The 16,006-nt window shown below is 55.4% G+C and overlaps 1 protein-coding gene across 6 annotated transcripts in view; it reads right to left on the bottom strand.

Annotated features, from left to right (window-relative positions):
* The window catches only part of ZMIZ1 (zinc finger MIZ-type containing 1), a 151,051-nt gene that overhangs the window by 36,833 nt on the left and 98,212 nt on the right, over positions 1-16,006 (bottom strand). For all 6 annotated transcript variants that reach the window (XM_025284815.2, XM_045165585.1, XM_025284816.2 and 3 more), the window contains one exon: positions 166-310. In XM_025284815.2, coding sequence (XP_025140600.1) covers positions 166-310 — 145 coding nt within the window. The remainder of the gene's footprint in view (positions 1-165; positions 311-16,006) is intronic.

Genomic DNA, 16,006 nt, shown 5'->3' with positions numbered 1-16,006 from the left:
CACCCGGATTTTAGAAAATGTACTGCCCTCCTGACTATTCAGGGGCCCCACCCCGGTTCTCTCACCTGGGGACATGTCCAGCGAGACTTGGGGGCCCGAGGGGTGGCTGTCCAGCACCCACCCAAGCGGCGCCTGGCCCCACCCCGGTGGCGCACGCCCACTCACCTGTGCGACAGAGTGGGTTTCATGGAGCTCATGGAGTTGAGGGGGGGCTGCATGGGGAGTTTCCCGGGGGGATCGCTCTGGCGGCTCTTCTGATGTCGGAGCAGCAGCAGGCGGCCGAGCTCCTCGCACCAGGAGGACAGCAGGGCTGCAACGAAGGACAGGATGGTCAGCAAGCTCGTGGCTGGCCACTGCACCTTGCCGCGCCTGGCCCACCTCGCCCACCCAGGCTGGGTGCTCCCCACGCAGGCATTGCCCCCAGCTCGACACCAGTATTCTAGCGCTCTCAGTATTCTTGCCTGTATAGTGGGGTAAACATCTGAAGGAAAGAGGACCGAAAAGCTGCTGTTGCTGAAGGAGAAGATCAGAGGAGGGCAGAGTGTAACGGCAAAGAGGGGAGAGTCAAGACGACGGAGAGGACTGCTGAGGCAGGGCCAAGGTGAGGCCGGAGGCCAGGCACAGACCGGCGTGTGCCCAGGTTAGGAACTGCTGGTTGCCCCCACACATCTCAGTGAGGCCCACACCATCGGACTCTGGATAGTCAGCTCAACATGGCTTCCTCTCCATGAGTGGGACCCTAAAATCACAAGGTTTAAACAAAATCTGGATTCTTCCTAGAACCTGTTGCTGTTTCCAGAGTTCTCCTTTCCCCCAAAGTGCCCGGAAGAACACAGGTACACCCACCTTCCGGGCAAACCCGTGATGGGTCCCTGTGCTACTGGGCACAGACACTTGAGAGGACAAAGGATTTCCAGGGTACAGAGTGGCCCAGGGGTGGGGCAGGGGCCGAGCCAGAGTCTGCCGGGGGCACCAAAGGCAGGAGCACAGGAGAACGCTTCACATCCAGGCTTGGGGAGGCCTCAGAAACTAGGAAACGCTACCAGAATAAGCTAGGTGTTGGGGGATGAGAGAACAACTCTACTTCATCCTGAACTGTGCCAGTGAGGCCACCAGAGGCCAGAAGCACCCTCAAGGTCAGTGTTTCTGGCCAGTCCAAAAGCTGAGGTTTGGGGAAGGAGTCAGAAGTCAGGAAGGCTGGGTTGTCAGCACCTCGCTGCGTGATCCTAAGGAACGCACAGACCCTCTCAGGCCTTGGTTTGCTGGCAGGGAAAGAGGAGTCATGACTGACGCCCTGTCTTTCCTCCAGGGCTGTGGTCAGGAGCAGAAGGGGACACTGTGGAGACTGTGGCCGCAAAATGGGTTGATCACAGCCCAGCCAATGCTCCGCTCCTGCCGTCAGTAATCAGTCACACTAATTACTGTTCTGAGGAGTTCTAAGGAGTCGACCCCGTCAAGGGGTCAGGAGCCTTCTGAAGCAGGACAGGACGCACAGCCCCCTAGCTCATCTCCAGGGTGTGCCATCTGGGCACTGTGCAACACGCTTGTGTGTCCTTGAACCCATCCCCTGTGATCCACGGGATCAGCTGTTCTCCCCATTCTACAGATCAGCGGACTGAGGCTCAGGCAGAGGAAGTCACCCGCTCACAGCAACCACTGCGGGGAGGGGCAGACACTCAGATGGTGCCCCTCCTGTGTATCCTGGTGGGTGCAGCCCAAGGCTGAACCAGAGTGTGGGGGAGAAGATGAAACTCTTCAAAAGGCCCAAACTAGGACTTCCCTGGTGGTCCAGTGGTTAAAAGCCCCACCTGCCACTGCAGAGGATGTGGGTTTGATCCCTGGTGAGGGAACTAAGATCCCACATGTCACAGGGCAACTAAGACCCAACATAGCCAAATAAATTAAAGAAAAAAAAGGGGGGGGGGGCCCCAAACCAGGCAGCCACGGTCTCCAGTGCCCTGAGTCAATGAGAAACTCCTCCTGCTTCTTCTGAGTCACACCCTTTACCGTGTTCAGCAGGCGATGGGGGAAGAAGCATAGATACACAAGGCCCTGGAGAGATGGCACAGGGCTGCCAGTTCAAACCACCCAGACCTTGGATAGGCTCCCCTAGTAGCCCAAGGCCCGGAGAGGCAGGCTGGGCCCCTGGCCCAGGGAGGCTGTATCAGGAGTGTAGAGAGTGGGGCCCAGCATCTCGAGGGGCAGCAGGCTCTTTCCTGCCCCTCACCGGGTGGGCAGGGGCCAGGAAGCAGCTTTTAGGACCAGCAGAAGAACACTGTCCATCCAGCCATGCTGAGTGCTGGCTAGGAGGGAGGTGCTCACGCTCCCAGGGGCCTGCTGGGGACCGAAGGGCGAAGGAAGGGTGGTGGTTCTTGTGGGGATGGGGTGGGATGGTGAGGGGTCCCGCCAGCATCACTGATTATGTTTGCCTGGCCTGTGTGGTGGGCAAAGATGCTCAAAGAGGCAAGAGAGGCTGACGTACAATCTGTGCCCTTCCCAACTGGGCACCTGTTTCTCCCTCCAGGAGAGGGGATCAGTGGCCGAGATGTGTGTAAGAGCTGCATCCTGCCCCCTCTGGGGGCCTCACCATGCCACCACCTGCTCAGGGAGGAGGGTGCCAGAGAGGAGAGGCCCCCACCCTGGCTTTTGTCTGCCCAGAAACCACAGCAAAACGCCCCCGACGCGGGTGCCCAGCAAACATCTGCCACAGCTGGAGCGGGAAGCGGCCTATTCATCGAGGCTGGAACAAACAGAAATGAATTTCCAGATTGCTCCATTCTTCTCCCAGGCCCCTAGTTACCGCTTCTTGTGCGGGGGGGCACCGGGCATCTGGAACCTCATTTGCACGCCAAGCACGAGGCCCAGCGGATCACAGCGATGGAGGGGCTGCTCGGCTGCCAGCACAAAGGATGGCTGCAGATGGTGCCGCCTGCTGCCTGCCCTGCCCACGGCTGCCCCTCCTGGCCCGTGCTCCTCCTGGGGGGCCACTGAGCCATGGGAGGGGCTGGGGGCACCTCGGGGGGCCTTCGGAGCTTTCCTCCAATGTCACAAGCCACTCCCCCATTTGGTCAAGGACGGCCCTTGTCTTCCTATTGCTAGCAGAGTGGTTTTCCGTAGAGAGAATAAAGGGAGTGGTGTAGAGGGGCCTGGGATGCTGTGAGCAGATGTGATGTGGGTATTAGGCGGCCCCGACACAACACAGATGCCAGGACAGCCGCATTCCTCCAACCAAGAGGGAAAGGACCTGGAGCGAGGGAGGCACCACCCGTCACCCCCTCGGCCTGAGGGGCCAGCTGGCAGAGGCCACGCGGGCAGACGCAGACTGGAGAGACACAGGGTAGGCTCTCATCATGGTGCAAGCCAACACAAGCCGTTCCGAGGCAAATGCTGGTTAGTGATAACACATGGGGATTTGCAGCCACAAAACCAGAGACTCAGGAGGACAGACTGACAGAGACAGGCAGGGGATTATACAAGGACAGAAAGACAGCCTGGCAGGGTGAATGTCTGGGTGTGCGTCTGTGGGTAGGCCTGATCTGGGCTGTCTGTACACGGCTGAGCTGAGCATGCCTCTCTGATGAGGTGGCACCAATGTGTACAATACTCCCAGGAGAGCGGAGGAGACGGGACAATGGTGAGCAGGCTGTGGACGTGATGACTAAGTGTCCTGGCTCTGGGGTTCCACAGACCCGGCTTGAACTGTGCCCTGACGCTCTCTAGCTGGGAGATTTCACACTGGCTGCTTTACTGCTTGGAGCTCAGTTTCCCCATCGGTGAAATGGATTTTTATAGGAGCCACCCACCTCAGAGAGTGGACGTAAGCTGTAAATCAGTGCTGTTAGTCAACCAAAAGAGAGGGAGGGTCGGCGGAACATCCAAGCAGAAGCCAAAAGAGAAGGAGGGTTGGTGGAGGCCCAAATGACCCGTAATGATCCTGGGGCTCACAACAGTCCCAGGAAAACCACCGCTCGATCGCACGCCTCTGGGTAGCTGGTGAGGTATGGACTCCACGATCATCCCAGCTTGCTCTCTACCGCCCATGTGAGACCTTGAGCAAGTCACCTACGTTCCCGTGCCTCAGCTCCCTCATTTCTAAATGGCGGTAGCGGTAATTCTACTCCCTGTCTCACAAACCAGCTGTCAGGATGCTGGCCAGGTGCTGAGTTACCACCATGCAGTGAAGGAACAGCATCGGGCACAGCGCAGGTGCTCTACATGTGTTTGCCACAAAGATGATCAGTACTATTGACCTTGGTAGGTAAATAAGCAACCAACAGGATGGGCTTTGTGTCTCTGTCCACCTCTGACCATACAGCAGCAGCCCCAGGGGGTCAGTGGAAGAGAAAGGGGATTCCAGCTGGGGAGAAGACAGACAGGTTGCCTTCTCACACTCCCACTGCCTGATGTGCCTCTACCGCTTATCCAGCAAGCCACAAGGGACACTAGGGTTCCATGGGCTTAAAAAACTAAGTCATCTGCCAGCAGCACGTGTCTTACAGTCGAGGCCACAGCACGGCGTGACTGGTGCTGTGTTTTCCTTTCCCAGTGGTACATCAAACAGTGGTGTGTGTGACAAAGGGGGCTGGCTGTCTCCTATTCCTGGGACCCAGGAGATGTGTCTAGGGGCCCCTGCACCAGAGGGTGCTATGGTGAGGTGGCACAGACGTCTATGGAAGAGAAGTGGAAATGAATGTGGGGTCTGAGAATCACAAAGGACACAGGAAGCAGATCTGAGGAGGGGCACTGGGGGAGAGCTCAGTTCCTGATATTTGCTCCCCAAGAGCTCCCTGGCTCCTGCCCCTACAGCTGGCAGCCACCACAGTGTCCCTTAGAGATAAGTAAAAGGAAACCAGATGTAGAAATGAGGGGAGGTCTGGAGCGAAGCTCTGGGGCATCTTAGTCCAGGCCTGTCCGAGATGTGGCCTGCCTGGAATCACTGACAGGCTCTGTGTTTGCCTCTGACTGCAGCTCCTGGCAGAAGAGATGCCCAGGCTGGGCTGGTCCGATGAACTAGTGTGGGGCTGCCAGTCTTACCTGAGAGAGGCAGCAGAAGGAAGGGGCTGCATGGCTGGATCTGGGAACCGTCGGGCCTCCAGGTAGGGAGGGTGGAGCTGTAATCTCCAGACCAGCAGAGTAATCGGCAGACAATGAGTCACTTGCGGGTGGTGGGGAGGCAGAGGCTGGGGTCTGGGAGTCAGAGCATCAAAGGGGCAGATGAGCTTGCCTAGGCACATGCAAAAAAACTGCCCCTTGCCAGGCAGGGCTTGGGCTTAAAAAGGAGCCAGAAACCATAGACACTCATGTGGCCACACACACACACACACACAGACACATACACACACACAGACACACACACACAGACACACACACACACACACACACACAAAAGGCGTTTGTTCCCTATGAAGGCAAGCAGAGGGATATTCAGACAGTGAGAGGCCAGGATATTCAGTCCTGGTGAGGTCTGGGAATGGGCAAGGGATGGGAGCAGCTGTGGGGGGGTGCAGGGAGGATGAAAGGCCGTCTGGGGAGGAGGGTGCAGAGACCTGGATATGCGGGCCAAGCAGGAGAATTATCAAATGTGCTGCAGCCTGGGGAAGCTACATGCAAAATGAAACAAAGGCGTATTAAGTATCAAAGAGCATCTTAGCGGCTAAAAGGCTGCTGGAGAACAGAGGAACTCTGAGTGTGTGAGTGTGTGAGAAGGAGGGCTTCTGAGACTCAAGGATGAGGCTGGGCTCGGGGTGCCCAGGAGGCATATCTGCCAGGCAGCAGCCCCTCAAATTGTGCTTTTGGAGGGGGCTGGAGAGGAAGAGTCAGAGTGTGGCAGAAAGGGCCCCTGGGAATATGCAAATGGAGTTCACTGTTCAATGAAATATACTAATGATACATTTTCAAAACGTTTCCATACATTAGCTTACTACATCCACACAAGACCCTCTGAAGTGGCAGCAGGAGCTCAGTGGTCCCTCTCCCAGCAGGGAAGCCTGGCCATGGGCCATGCCTGGTGAGTCAGGGCAGAAGAACCAGTCCTCCATGCTGGGCTCCTCCCCACCTCTCCTCCTTTCCTCCCTGCCACAACTGAGTTCCTGTTTCTGGATCCACTCGAATTCCCCAGGATCACCTCAAGCCACCTCGGGAAGACGGGCACGCCACCCCGCCCCACCCTTGGGTCACTGCAGCCTGATTATCTTTGCAGTCTGCCGCCTCTGCTTCTTGCCTGTTCCAATCACCTTCTGCAGCGCCGTCCTTTCTCTCCCGAATGATGACAAGTGCGTTCTATCATTAATCTTAGTCTCCAGTCCCACCTCCTGCCAACCCACACGCTACAAGGAGGCCGGAGGAATTTTTCCACAAATGTATGCTGTTCACCTCTTTCCAGTCTGTGTCCCTAGAGGCTGCACAGGGCCTGGGAGACGGCAGAGGCCCAGAAAACATGCTGATTTCACTAAGAGGCTACCTGGGGAAAGTTGGGGGGCGGGGTGTTCTACAGAGAGAGCGTGAACCCCGAGGGCCAGGATGGGATTCCAGGGGTTTGCTTCTGCAACCCTGGCACCCAGCACAGGCTACGAAGCCAACACACCACTAACAGATTAAAATGTACTGCATCTACATTACCCAGTGCGCAGAAGACAGGCGAGACCGTCAGACACTGGACACACCGCATCTGAGACCCAGTCGATCAGGCTCATACACGTGACCTGGCATCCTATAGCTTTTCAGCCTGCCAGCAGCTCCCCATTCCTCAGGGTCAGGGACCCAGTTCCAGGAGCACCAGCCCTGAATGCAATCTGATTCACCATGTGTCCGGGTTGCTGATGTCATCAAACAAAACCTACCACCAAGTCAAGTGACACCTGATTGTGACATGCACACCCCATCAACCGACCACTCCAAAATAGGGAGCTAAAGGTAAGCAGATGACAGAAACAACACCCTTTCGTTAATGCAGAAGAGCCAGCTGTGGGCACTGGTGTTCACGTTGAAGCATCCGTCACACCCAGGATGACAAAGGGACTTCCTAGAGCATCTCACCCCGGGCTCCCTGGAGATGCTGCTGCTGCTCCTCCTTCTGCCTCCTAGGCCCAGGCCACACCCTCCTACCCTCTGACCTTCTTTTATCTCCCAAAACATGGGTCCTTCCTGGGGCCACTGCCCAAGGAAGCTTGAGAGGGTGAAAACCAGCGAGGACTCCTGCCTGTGCCTGGGGACCGGGGTTCTTCTACTCTGCAGATCCGGGCAGAGAAAAGGAAGAACAGTGAGAGCCCGAGAGGGATGGGTGAAGGGGGCTGCTGAGATGATGATGATGGCTTGGCCTCTCCATCTCATCTGTAAACTGGGGAGTCAATAAGAGGAAGCTCTCTTCACAGGCCTGGTGTGAGGAGCCCTAAGATGAAGGAAGGGCCTGAGATTTAAACCACATGTGCAAGATGGCAAGTCTTCTGCTAGAGTCTCAGCTGGAAACTGGAAGCTGTCAAGTGCTTTCTCTTGCTTTTAGAAGGCAGAGTGGCTAAGAGCACAGACTCCAGCCAGGCCTGCTGGGTTCAAATCCCAGCTCAGCCACTTAGCAGTTGTGCGACCATGGGCAAGTTACTTAACGTCTCTGCGCTCTTGTTCCCCTTTTGGTAAAGTGGGGATGATAAATATCACCTACCTCCGAAGCCATCATGAGGATTAAACAAGCTGGTACATATAAAATGCTAGCGTGATGCTGAGCACGCTTCCCCAGTGGCTCAGTGGTAAAGAATCCACCTGCAACGCAGGAGCCACAGGAGACGAGTGTTCATCCCTGGGTTAGGAAGATCCCCTGGAGGAGGGTGTGGCAACCCATTCCGGTACTCCTGCCTGGAGAATCCCATGGACAGAGGAGCCTGGCGGGCTACAGTCTATAGGGTCGCAAAGATTTGGACACGGCTGAAGCAACTTATGACACACGCATGCACATGATGCTGAGCATATAGGAAGGACTGTAAGAATAAACTGTTACTGTTTCTGTTGTTATTAAGAGGTTTCTTTGTCTCCCCATCTACATACTGTAGCTCAAATAAAATACAATTTCTTTCACCCATCTCCAGGAGGAGCACAAAGAAGGCTTATATGCCCTGGACCCAGTCTTACACCACTTTCTGCACACTGGGTGTGCTCTGGGTGGTGCTGTTCCTTAGCACCCAGTGGGAACCACATCCAGTGGTTTTCTCTGCCATTCTGAATTCGGCAGACCAGGGCCCCCATGGAATTACGTCCCAGCAGCCACACACTCTGACTCAGCTGAGGCCATGCAGTGCAGGGGGCTAATCTGGGTGGGCTCTTGGCTGCAGAGTGCCTGGATGGAGGGCAGACCCTCACCCCTCCTCAGTCCCTTTGTCCCTGTGTGTCCAGCAAGAGGCAGGACGGGAGCCAAGTTCAGGATTCCTGCTCTGATCCGTGACCCCTGAGAAGAAAGCTGTCCCCGGAATTGTCTGCCTGTCCTCCTCTGTGGGCCCACCATCGCTGGGTGCCCCAGAAATAGAGAAAGGCCTCCTCCCTGCCAGTTCTCTTGGACCATCTCCTCCCAGGAAACGGCACAGGATACATGTGACCACAGAACGTCAGGGCTGGGGGTCGCGACTCAGGGCTGGGGGCTGTGGCTGTCTGACCCAGCGGGCAGCTGGGGCCACATGTGTATCTGTGAAATGGGGCGAGAGCACCGCACTACGGATGCGGAGGACCTAATGGGCTCACAGAGTGGCATACGAACAGGCCTCTTGCTTTCCTAGCCGACTGGTGCCCTCTGCCTCACTGCAGCCTCACGATGCCCAGCAAGGGGCTGGCCAAGGATGAGGCGTCCGTGTTCTACGGAGCCGAAATTGAGGCCCAAGAGGTGATCCAAGCAGCGCCTCCACTGCTGGTCTTGGATGCTTTCCCTTTCACCCCCACAAGTCAGTGATGTCACCAACTGAGAGAAGGTACATCCCTGGGAGATGCCTCCCACCCACCTCCCACTCCCAAGATTCGGCACCACCCCAGTGCACTGTCCCTGGTCTGCTACCAGCTTCCTGTGTGACCTCGGGTAACTTCCTTCCCTCTCTGGGCCTTATGTAAAAGAAAGGTGAGAGCCTGTGCTTTCTGAAATCTGTTCTCCATGAAGCAGCCCTGTCCCCAGAGGACCCCTCCTAATCCCCTCCTCTTGGTCCTGCAAACGCCAGTGTACAACAGGATCCAGGTGTGACAGGGCCCGGGGACGTGGGTGGGCAGGCAGGTGGGCGGGAAGGACTCAACCTCAGCAACTGGGACTACTGACAGGTGAGAACCTCCCCGTGGTTACAGGAAATGTCATTCCCTGGGGGCTTGTAAGTTGAACTTGGGTGTCCCTGATAGCTGACCCCTAGAACATAAAACCAGAGATGTTTTCCTTGAGGGAAAACCCTGCTCTCCTGCAAAATGGCTGCATCATCACGCTGGCACCAGCAGCAGCAGCAGCTCACTGTCCTGAGTTTCAACTGCTTCTGGCATTTCTAGATCATTCCCACACTTTGCGGCCAGCTCTGTCATCTCCCATCACTGTGGGAAAGAAAGTCAAAACAAGAAAGGATCGACGACTGGCCCTTTGGCTGTGAGTGACCCTGTTCCTCTCCAGCTCTTCCTGGCTGCCCCTCACCCACCCACACTCGGGCCCCACGTGCAGGGAGATTGACCAGGGGGGTCGTACCCGGTCCCAGGATTTGCAGAGAGGCCTGTGGCCCAGCCCACCCAGCCCTGCCTGCTTCCCCGGGCAGATCCTGCCACCTGCAGTCCTGTGGTCCAGGCAGGCAGGAGAGGGCCTCTGGGCTGTCCCTCCCTCGGGAAGTCTCCACCAATGTTCCCACCCCCTCTCCCCATGGGCTGCCTGGGGTGGCAGGAGCCAGGCGTCTCCAAGCCTGTGAACTCACCCTGGGAACTGAACTCTGGGGGATCTGGAGCTGCGGACAGCTGATTCCCAAACCAGTTCTGCTGTCTGTCAACCCCGTGGCGGAGGATGCTCTGGGACCCAAGAGAAGTCAGACAGGTTGAGCCTGTCCGTGAACTTTAGGAAAATCCCATCCCAGAAAATTCCTTGTCCACCTCACACTATCCTCTGGGCCTTGTGAATAACTCAGATTCAACTGGAAAGATGCCCGAAACAAGCTCAAGCTGGGGTTGGGGGTTTCATCAGAAAGACAATGCGCCTTTCTTCTCGGGGGTGCCCTGCAGACATACTGGCCTGAGGGATGGGCCTGGACAGGGAAACAGCCAAAGAAGCATTGCTATTTGCCGAGAACAGCTGGTAGGGCCCTGCCACCATGTACAGAACCCCGTAGGAGCACTGGCTCACACACCTTTGCCCCCCTTGGACTTTTATAAGCCACCTGATGGCCGGGAAGTCACAGCTCCCATCTTAGAGATAAGGGGTCACCGAGAAGCTAGCTAACCTGGCTTGGACACACCTGAGTTTGTGGCAGGCCAGGACCTGGGATATTTGCTGGTGGTGGGCTGAGTGTGGAGATCTAGACCATCTCAGTTGAAAATTATGCAGTGTTAGTAGCAAAGCAAGTTGTTCTGAGGAGGGTAGGTGCCCTGAGCCACCTCCACAACGGACCGAGGCCAGGAGGCCTCTGTGCATTTGACCCCAGATTCCAGGAGAACCTAAGTTTCAAAAGGACAGACCTCTCTGGCTACCCAAGCATGGACCAGAATATCCATGGGGGCTGGGGAGTGGTGTGAGCTGGGAGCCAAGAGTCTCCCCACCTCCATCTCATTCTGAAGTAGCCCTAGAGCAGGATGGAGGAGATCCAGAGGCCCAGGGTGGGGAGGATGGTCTGCCCAAGCCACCAGCCCCGGGGTGACACACCCAGTGCATTTGCAAGACAAGACGGGAGCCACACCCACCTGCTTACTGGCAGAGACCACGCCCCTCATTCCTACTGGCCACCTGGACAGCTGTCCTCTACTCCATGGACAGTTTCTCCTGGGGTTAAACACTGCTGCCTGCTGCTCCCCACTCAGGGAGCCCGAGGGTATGAAGAGGATACAGGAATCAACTTCTTCCCTGGGCACTTTACTTTCCTGAGGCCTCCCAGCTGTGCACTCCGTTTGGCTGCGTCCTCCTGCTCCCAGTTTAAGAAGGAGAGGCTGATGTGGGGCCAGGCCTTGGCCAATCAGACCCCCGAGACCAAACACACAGCCTTCCACCTTTGTAGAGGGCCAGAGGCCATGAGTCTGAGCGCTCTCTCCATCTGCTCCGGCCCGCTTGTCTAATCTCAGGCCCTTGGCTCTTCCCGTGGGATCCAGGAACCAGCCACAGACCCAAGGACCCTCAGATGGCAGTTTCCTTCCACCCAGTCTGGGCTCATAAAGCCAGGGTCGACCGCCTTGTTTCAGAGCCTCAGGGTTTCTATAAAGAAACCACCTGGAAAACCTCCCAGCCCTGAAGAGTGGCCACGGGGACCTCTGGTGTGGTGGCAGAGGGGCAGGACAGAGATTCGGGGGCAGGCGGCACTTTGCTGGTGATCTTTGATCCCTGGGAGTCGGGTTCAGGTCACTCACTGCTCTTTCAGAAAGAGCAGATTCTGGAAAAAGCTCCTCACCAGACCTCCAGCTCTCCTGCCTCCAACTATTTGGACCCCACCCCACTCCCTTCTTCCCCTGAATGAGTTACATGGTTGACCTCAAAGGATCTCAAGTTCCTGGTGCAAGAAATGCAGACAGTGGTCCCTACCTGCCACTCCCAGCTCCAGGCTTGTGAGGGGGAGGCCCAAGCACTGGGCAGATGGCTTAGAGGGGGGACAGGCTGCTCCGGCTATAGTCACTCTGGACATCAGCTCAAGGGTACCTGACCTGGCCCCATAGGTGGCATTTGGTGGCACAGTCAGATGCTACTTCCTGACCCCGCACTATGGGAGATGACAACCTTCCAGTGGGTTCCCTATCCAGAACTGTGTGGCAGGGTTTTCTCTTATCCCCTTATCCATCAAGGGCAGCCAACTGCCTGCACATTTCAAAGTGTCTATGTCTTAGCTTCCTAATTGGCCACTCCACTCTTTTTGTGAGAACCCCTGAGTGTGGGTATTTGCTGGAACCCCGGAAACCACCCATGCCTGGCTATCACGACCCCCTCCAGGTGCTTAGCAGGGGTTGGCAGTGGATGACCCAACTGCCCCCAAACACCGAACTGGCTTCCATTTGTTCCACGGGGCTCTCCGTCTAAAAGGCAGGGGTTCCTGATGTATTTTGGAGACTATCTGCCATTCTTATAGCACGCTGTCCGCTTGTTTTATTTATGTGTAGGTACACACCATTCGAAGAAAACCTGACATAGAGACAGAATTTATAGAACGCTTTGGGGGAAGCGAGGCAGGAAACGAGAGAGGAGTTTTCTCCTTGCAGAAGCTCCTTTATGTGATGAAATGATTCTCTGTGAGGTTTCTTTAAATATCCAGCTGCCTCGTTGCAATGAAAATAAGATTCATTTATAAGAATTCCATTTACATCGAGCACTTCCTGGCTGCACCTGTCACTCGGAGTGTAGCACACACCTGGTGATGTCTAGGTAAGTGTGGCCTGGATGGTGAGGTCCCATGGCAGGACTGAAGCACCGGGGTTTCCAGGCCAGCGGCTCCTGGTCCTGCCTGTGCATCAGAAGCATCTGGAAGGCTTGTTCAAACCCAGAGTGTTGGGTCTCACTCTTAGTGGGGTTTCTCATTCAGTGGGTCTGGGGTAGAATTTAAGAATTTGCATTTCTAACCAGTTCTCAAGTGATGCTGAGGCTGCTGGGCTGGGGACCCCAGTTTGAGAACCACTGCTCTAGCTAGCCTGATGGTTAAGCTCAGTTGCCATTTTCTGCATGAGCAGGGCCTGGGTGGGGGGAGGGCATTCCTCCCGCTCCCCTTCACACAAGCTCTCCAGTCAGGAGGACTGAGTGACTGACAGATGGCCTCTGACTATGCTGCTGATTCCCCCTGATCGTTGTGTTCAAGGCTCTGGAGGTTTGACCCTGGACTCTCTTCCAGGCATCAGGCCAGGAGAAAGAAAACTGGGCAGAGGTGGGTGGGCCTGGGTTTGACCTACTGTGTGAACTGTGTGCTCCTGGGCAACACCCTAGCAGATGTGTGCGTACCTCAGCTTCCTCACCTGCATGTCAACCTGTCTCACCCAGCTGTTCTGAGGTGTGACCGGCCAATCTAGGTCATATATGCTTGGCCACATGGCATGCGGGATCTTAGTTCCCTGACAAGGGATTAAACCTGCACATCCTGTAGCCGGAGCTCGGAGTCTTAAACTAGACTGCCAGGGAAGCCCAATAGGGCAACCTTGACAGTGGCTTCCGTGGACCGAGAACTTGATTCAGACCGGGCGCTGTCCTGGCCGCTTTGCACACACCATCTCACTCAGGGTGACACTTTAAGAGGTAACTACTGATACAGCTGCCTCCTCATAAAGGTCTCCCCTCCACCACTCACAGGCATGTTATCTGTGCGGCCCTGAGACCTCCCTGCCTGTGGGCTTGCCTCCTGGGGGCCATCAGGACTGAGCTGACTCCTGCAGGGCTCAGCATCACTATGACTCCCCGGAAACAGTCCTCAGGGCAGCTCCAAGTAGGCAGGCGGGGGCTGACAGCAGCCTGGGCCATCTGCAGTTCAGGCCGGCTCCCTGCTTCTCTCCCAGAGCAGCTGGGGGAGGGAGTCGTCATTTGTTTAGGCCTCTGCAGTGTTTAATCACCACGCAGTGCTGCCTGCTTCCCTCCTCCCTGCTCCAGCGCCTGCTCTCTCCCTGCAGGAAACGGCACTCTGCCTTCTGCCTCTGAGGGAAGCCATGAAAAAATGAACACAGCACCCAGAGAGAAGGAGACAGGGAGCAGGGAGGGGTGTCAGAGCCAGATGACCAGCTGGAGAAGACAAGCTGGTCCCAGCAGAGCAGGCTCTTGTTGGGCGAGCTGAGGGGGCTCCGACGGGCCCTCCACGGGGTCTTGGATGGCCATTGGTCTCAGGGTTCAGAGCAAATTCATCTGCCTCTGAGCGAGCCGGAATACAGAGCCCGGGCCTTCCTGCAGCTTTCGGAGAATCTGAGGACAGTAGTCTCTGCCTTTGCCCTGCAGAGGACCAGGTCATGCAGGGACATGCCTTCGGGAAGGTCAAGTCCAGGACAGGCAGAAACTTGACACATTATTCTTCTCCATCCATTTTCCCAACAATCCCATGATGGCAGTATCACTATCCCTATTTTCCAGGAGGAAACTGGCACTCAGAGAGGTTGAACCTGCCCAACAACAACCAGCCAGAACAATCGAGTGAGATCTACTTATTTTTAATTAATAAAATGACTTTCATTTACTTAAATAATGCACACATAGTCTCCTTAGAAAGCTAACATTTCAGATAGAGGGATTAGGACCCACATCTGTCGGCCTTCGACTCCACAGTTTTGCTATTACATCTGATGGTTCCACCTCACTGTTAGCACTTACCCACCCTCCCTTCTTTACTTTTCAATGGTAGTTTTTGAAGAAGTAGTGTGTGCATGTGATTAAAAATATACAGAAGTAGAATCAAGATATGTTCTAAAAAACGCAGTCTCAACTCCCCAGTCTTGTAGCTCAGTTCCTCCCACCGGGGAAATCGTGCTCGTGGCTTTGGTTTTCCTTCCAGAATTGTTCTGTCAATGACATGTATCATGGTCTTTACACCATCTGCCTGGAAGTCTCCTGCTCTGGATATTCACATGGTTCAGCCCTCACCGGCTTATTCAGGGAGGGCTTCCCTGACCTCTCCAGCTTGTAGGTGGCAATACCTACACCACCACCTGACTCTATTAGCCTCCCCTGCTCAATCCTTCTCCAAGGCACTTACTGCCTTCTACTTTTTTATTTCATGTCTCATCTGATACCCCACTCCCTGCCCTGGAGCAAAAGGTCTTCCTTTTTTTTGTTGCTGTATTCACTGCCACACCCCTGGTGCCTGGAACAATACCTGACGCACAGGTGATGATCAACGTCACCAGGAGCACCTTCACAGGTCGGGCCTGGGTCTGCAGGGGCGACCCCACCTCGACCCAGAGGGTGGCATGTCATACATGCTGAGCTCAGCCTCCTTTTTAAGAATACAAGTTTCAGCTCAAACTGATCGTTGTTCCTGGAAGACAGGAATATGCTTTTTCTACTCCTTGTTTCAACCAAGGACTCAGCCTGGTCTGGGCACATAGAGCCCAGAATGGCTGGACTGGAAACTTGACCCCTACCTCACACCACAGACCAAAAAAAAAAATTAGTAAAATAATACATTGTCTGGAGATGGTACATGGAAGAAACCCCTTCCATGAAAATGAAATATCTCCATGACTCTGGGACTAAGGAAGACTCTCAAAGGGGACACAACAATCACTAACTACAAGGGGAAGTTGAGAATTTTTCAACATTAAAGTGAAGAACTTCTGGTATACCTCTCGAGACAAGCGAAAAGGCTATCACAGGGGAGGGGAGCGTCTGCACGAGACAGAAGGCAGAGTGCATGGTGAGTCCTAGATTAAAGGGCTCTGGGGATTCAGGCTCCCCAAGACTGCCTGCAGCCACCCGGGAAGGCTTCTCAGAAGAGGCAGAAGGTGACTCCATCTCACTCATCACCCAGCTCCAGCCACTTCGTCCTCCTCCATGAAAAGCCACAGAATTAAGACAGACGGAAGAGCCCTAGCCCCCTCCTCCTTGCCCCACTCGGAGATAACCAAGCAAGAAAAAACAAACGAGAGAGCCTTGGAGCCTGGCAGGGCCTTGAGAAGCTGGGCTTGACAGGGCAACAGCATTTAGCAAAGCTCACATCATCCATCACTGGGGCCCAGTCATTGAGATACTGGGCATTTGATTAAACTAATATGGGCGGCTGGGGCGAGGCATGGCTGGGCGCTTCCTACCCTCGCCTACAAATGAGACCGTCACACACAATCCGATTACCTTGACTGCCACATTTATCTCGGGAGAGGGGCCATCCATCACTCCTCAGCAGCTGGCTCTGCACGTCCTTCT

This window comes from Bubalus bubalis, chromosome 4, assembly GCF_019923935.1.
Source record: "Bubalus bubalis isolate 160015118507 breed Murrah chromosome 4, NDDB_SH_1, whole genome shotgun sequence".
Taxonomy (NCBI): Eukaryota; Metazoa; Chordata; class Mammalia; order Artiodactyla; family Bovidae; genus Bubalus; species Bubalus bubalis.
This window is presented reverse-complemented; position numbering and strand designations above follow the sequence as displayed.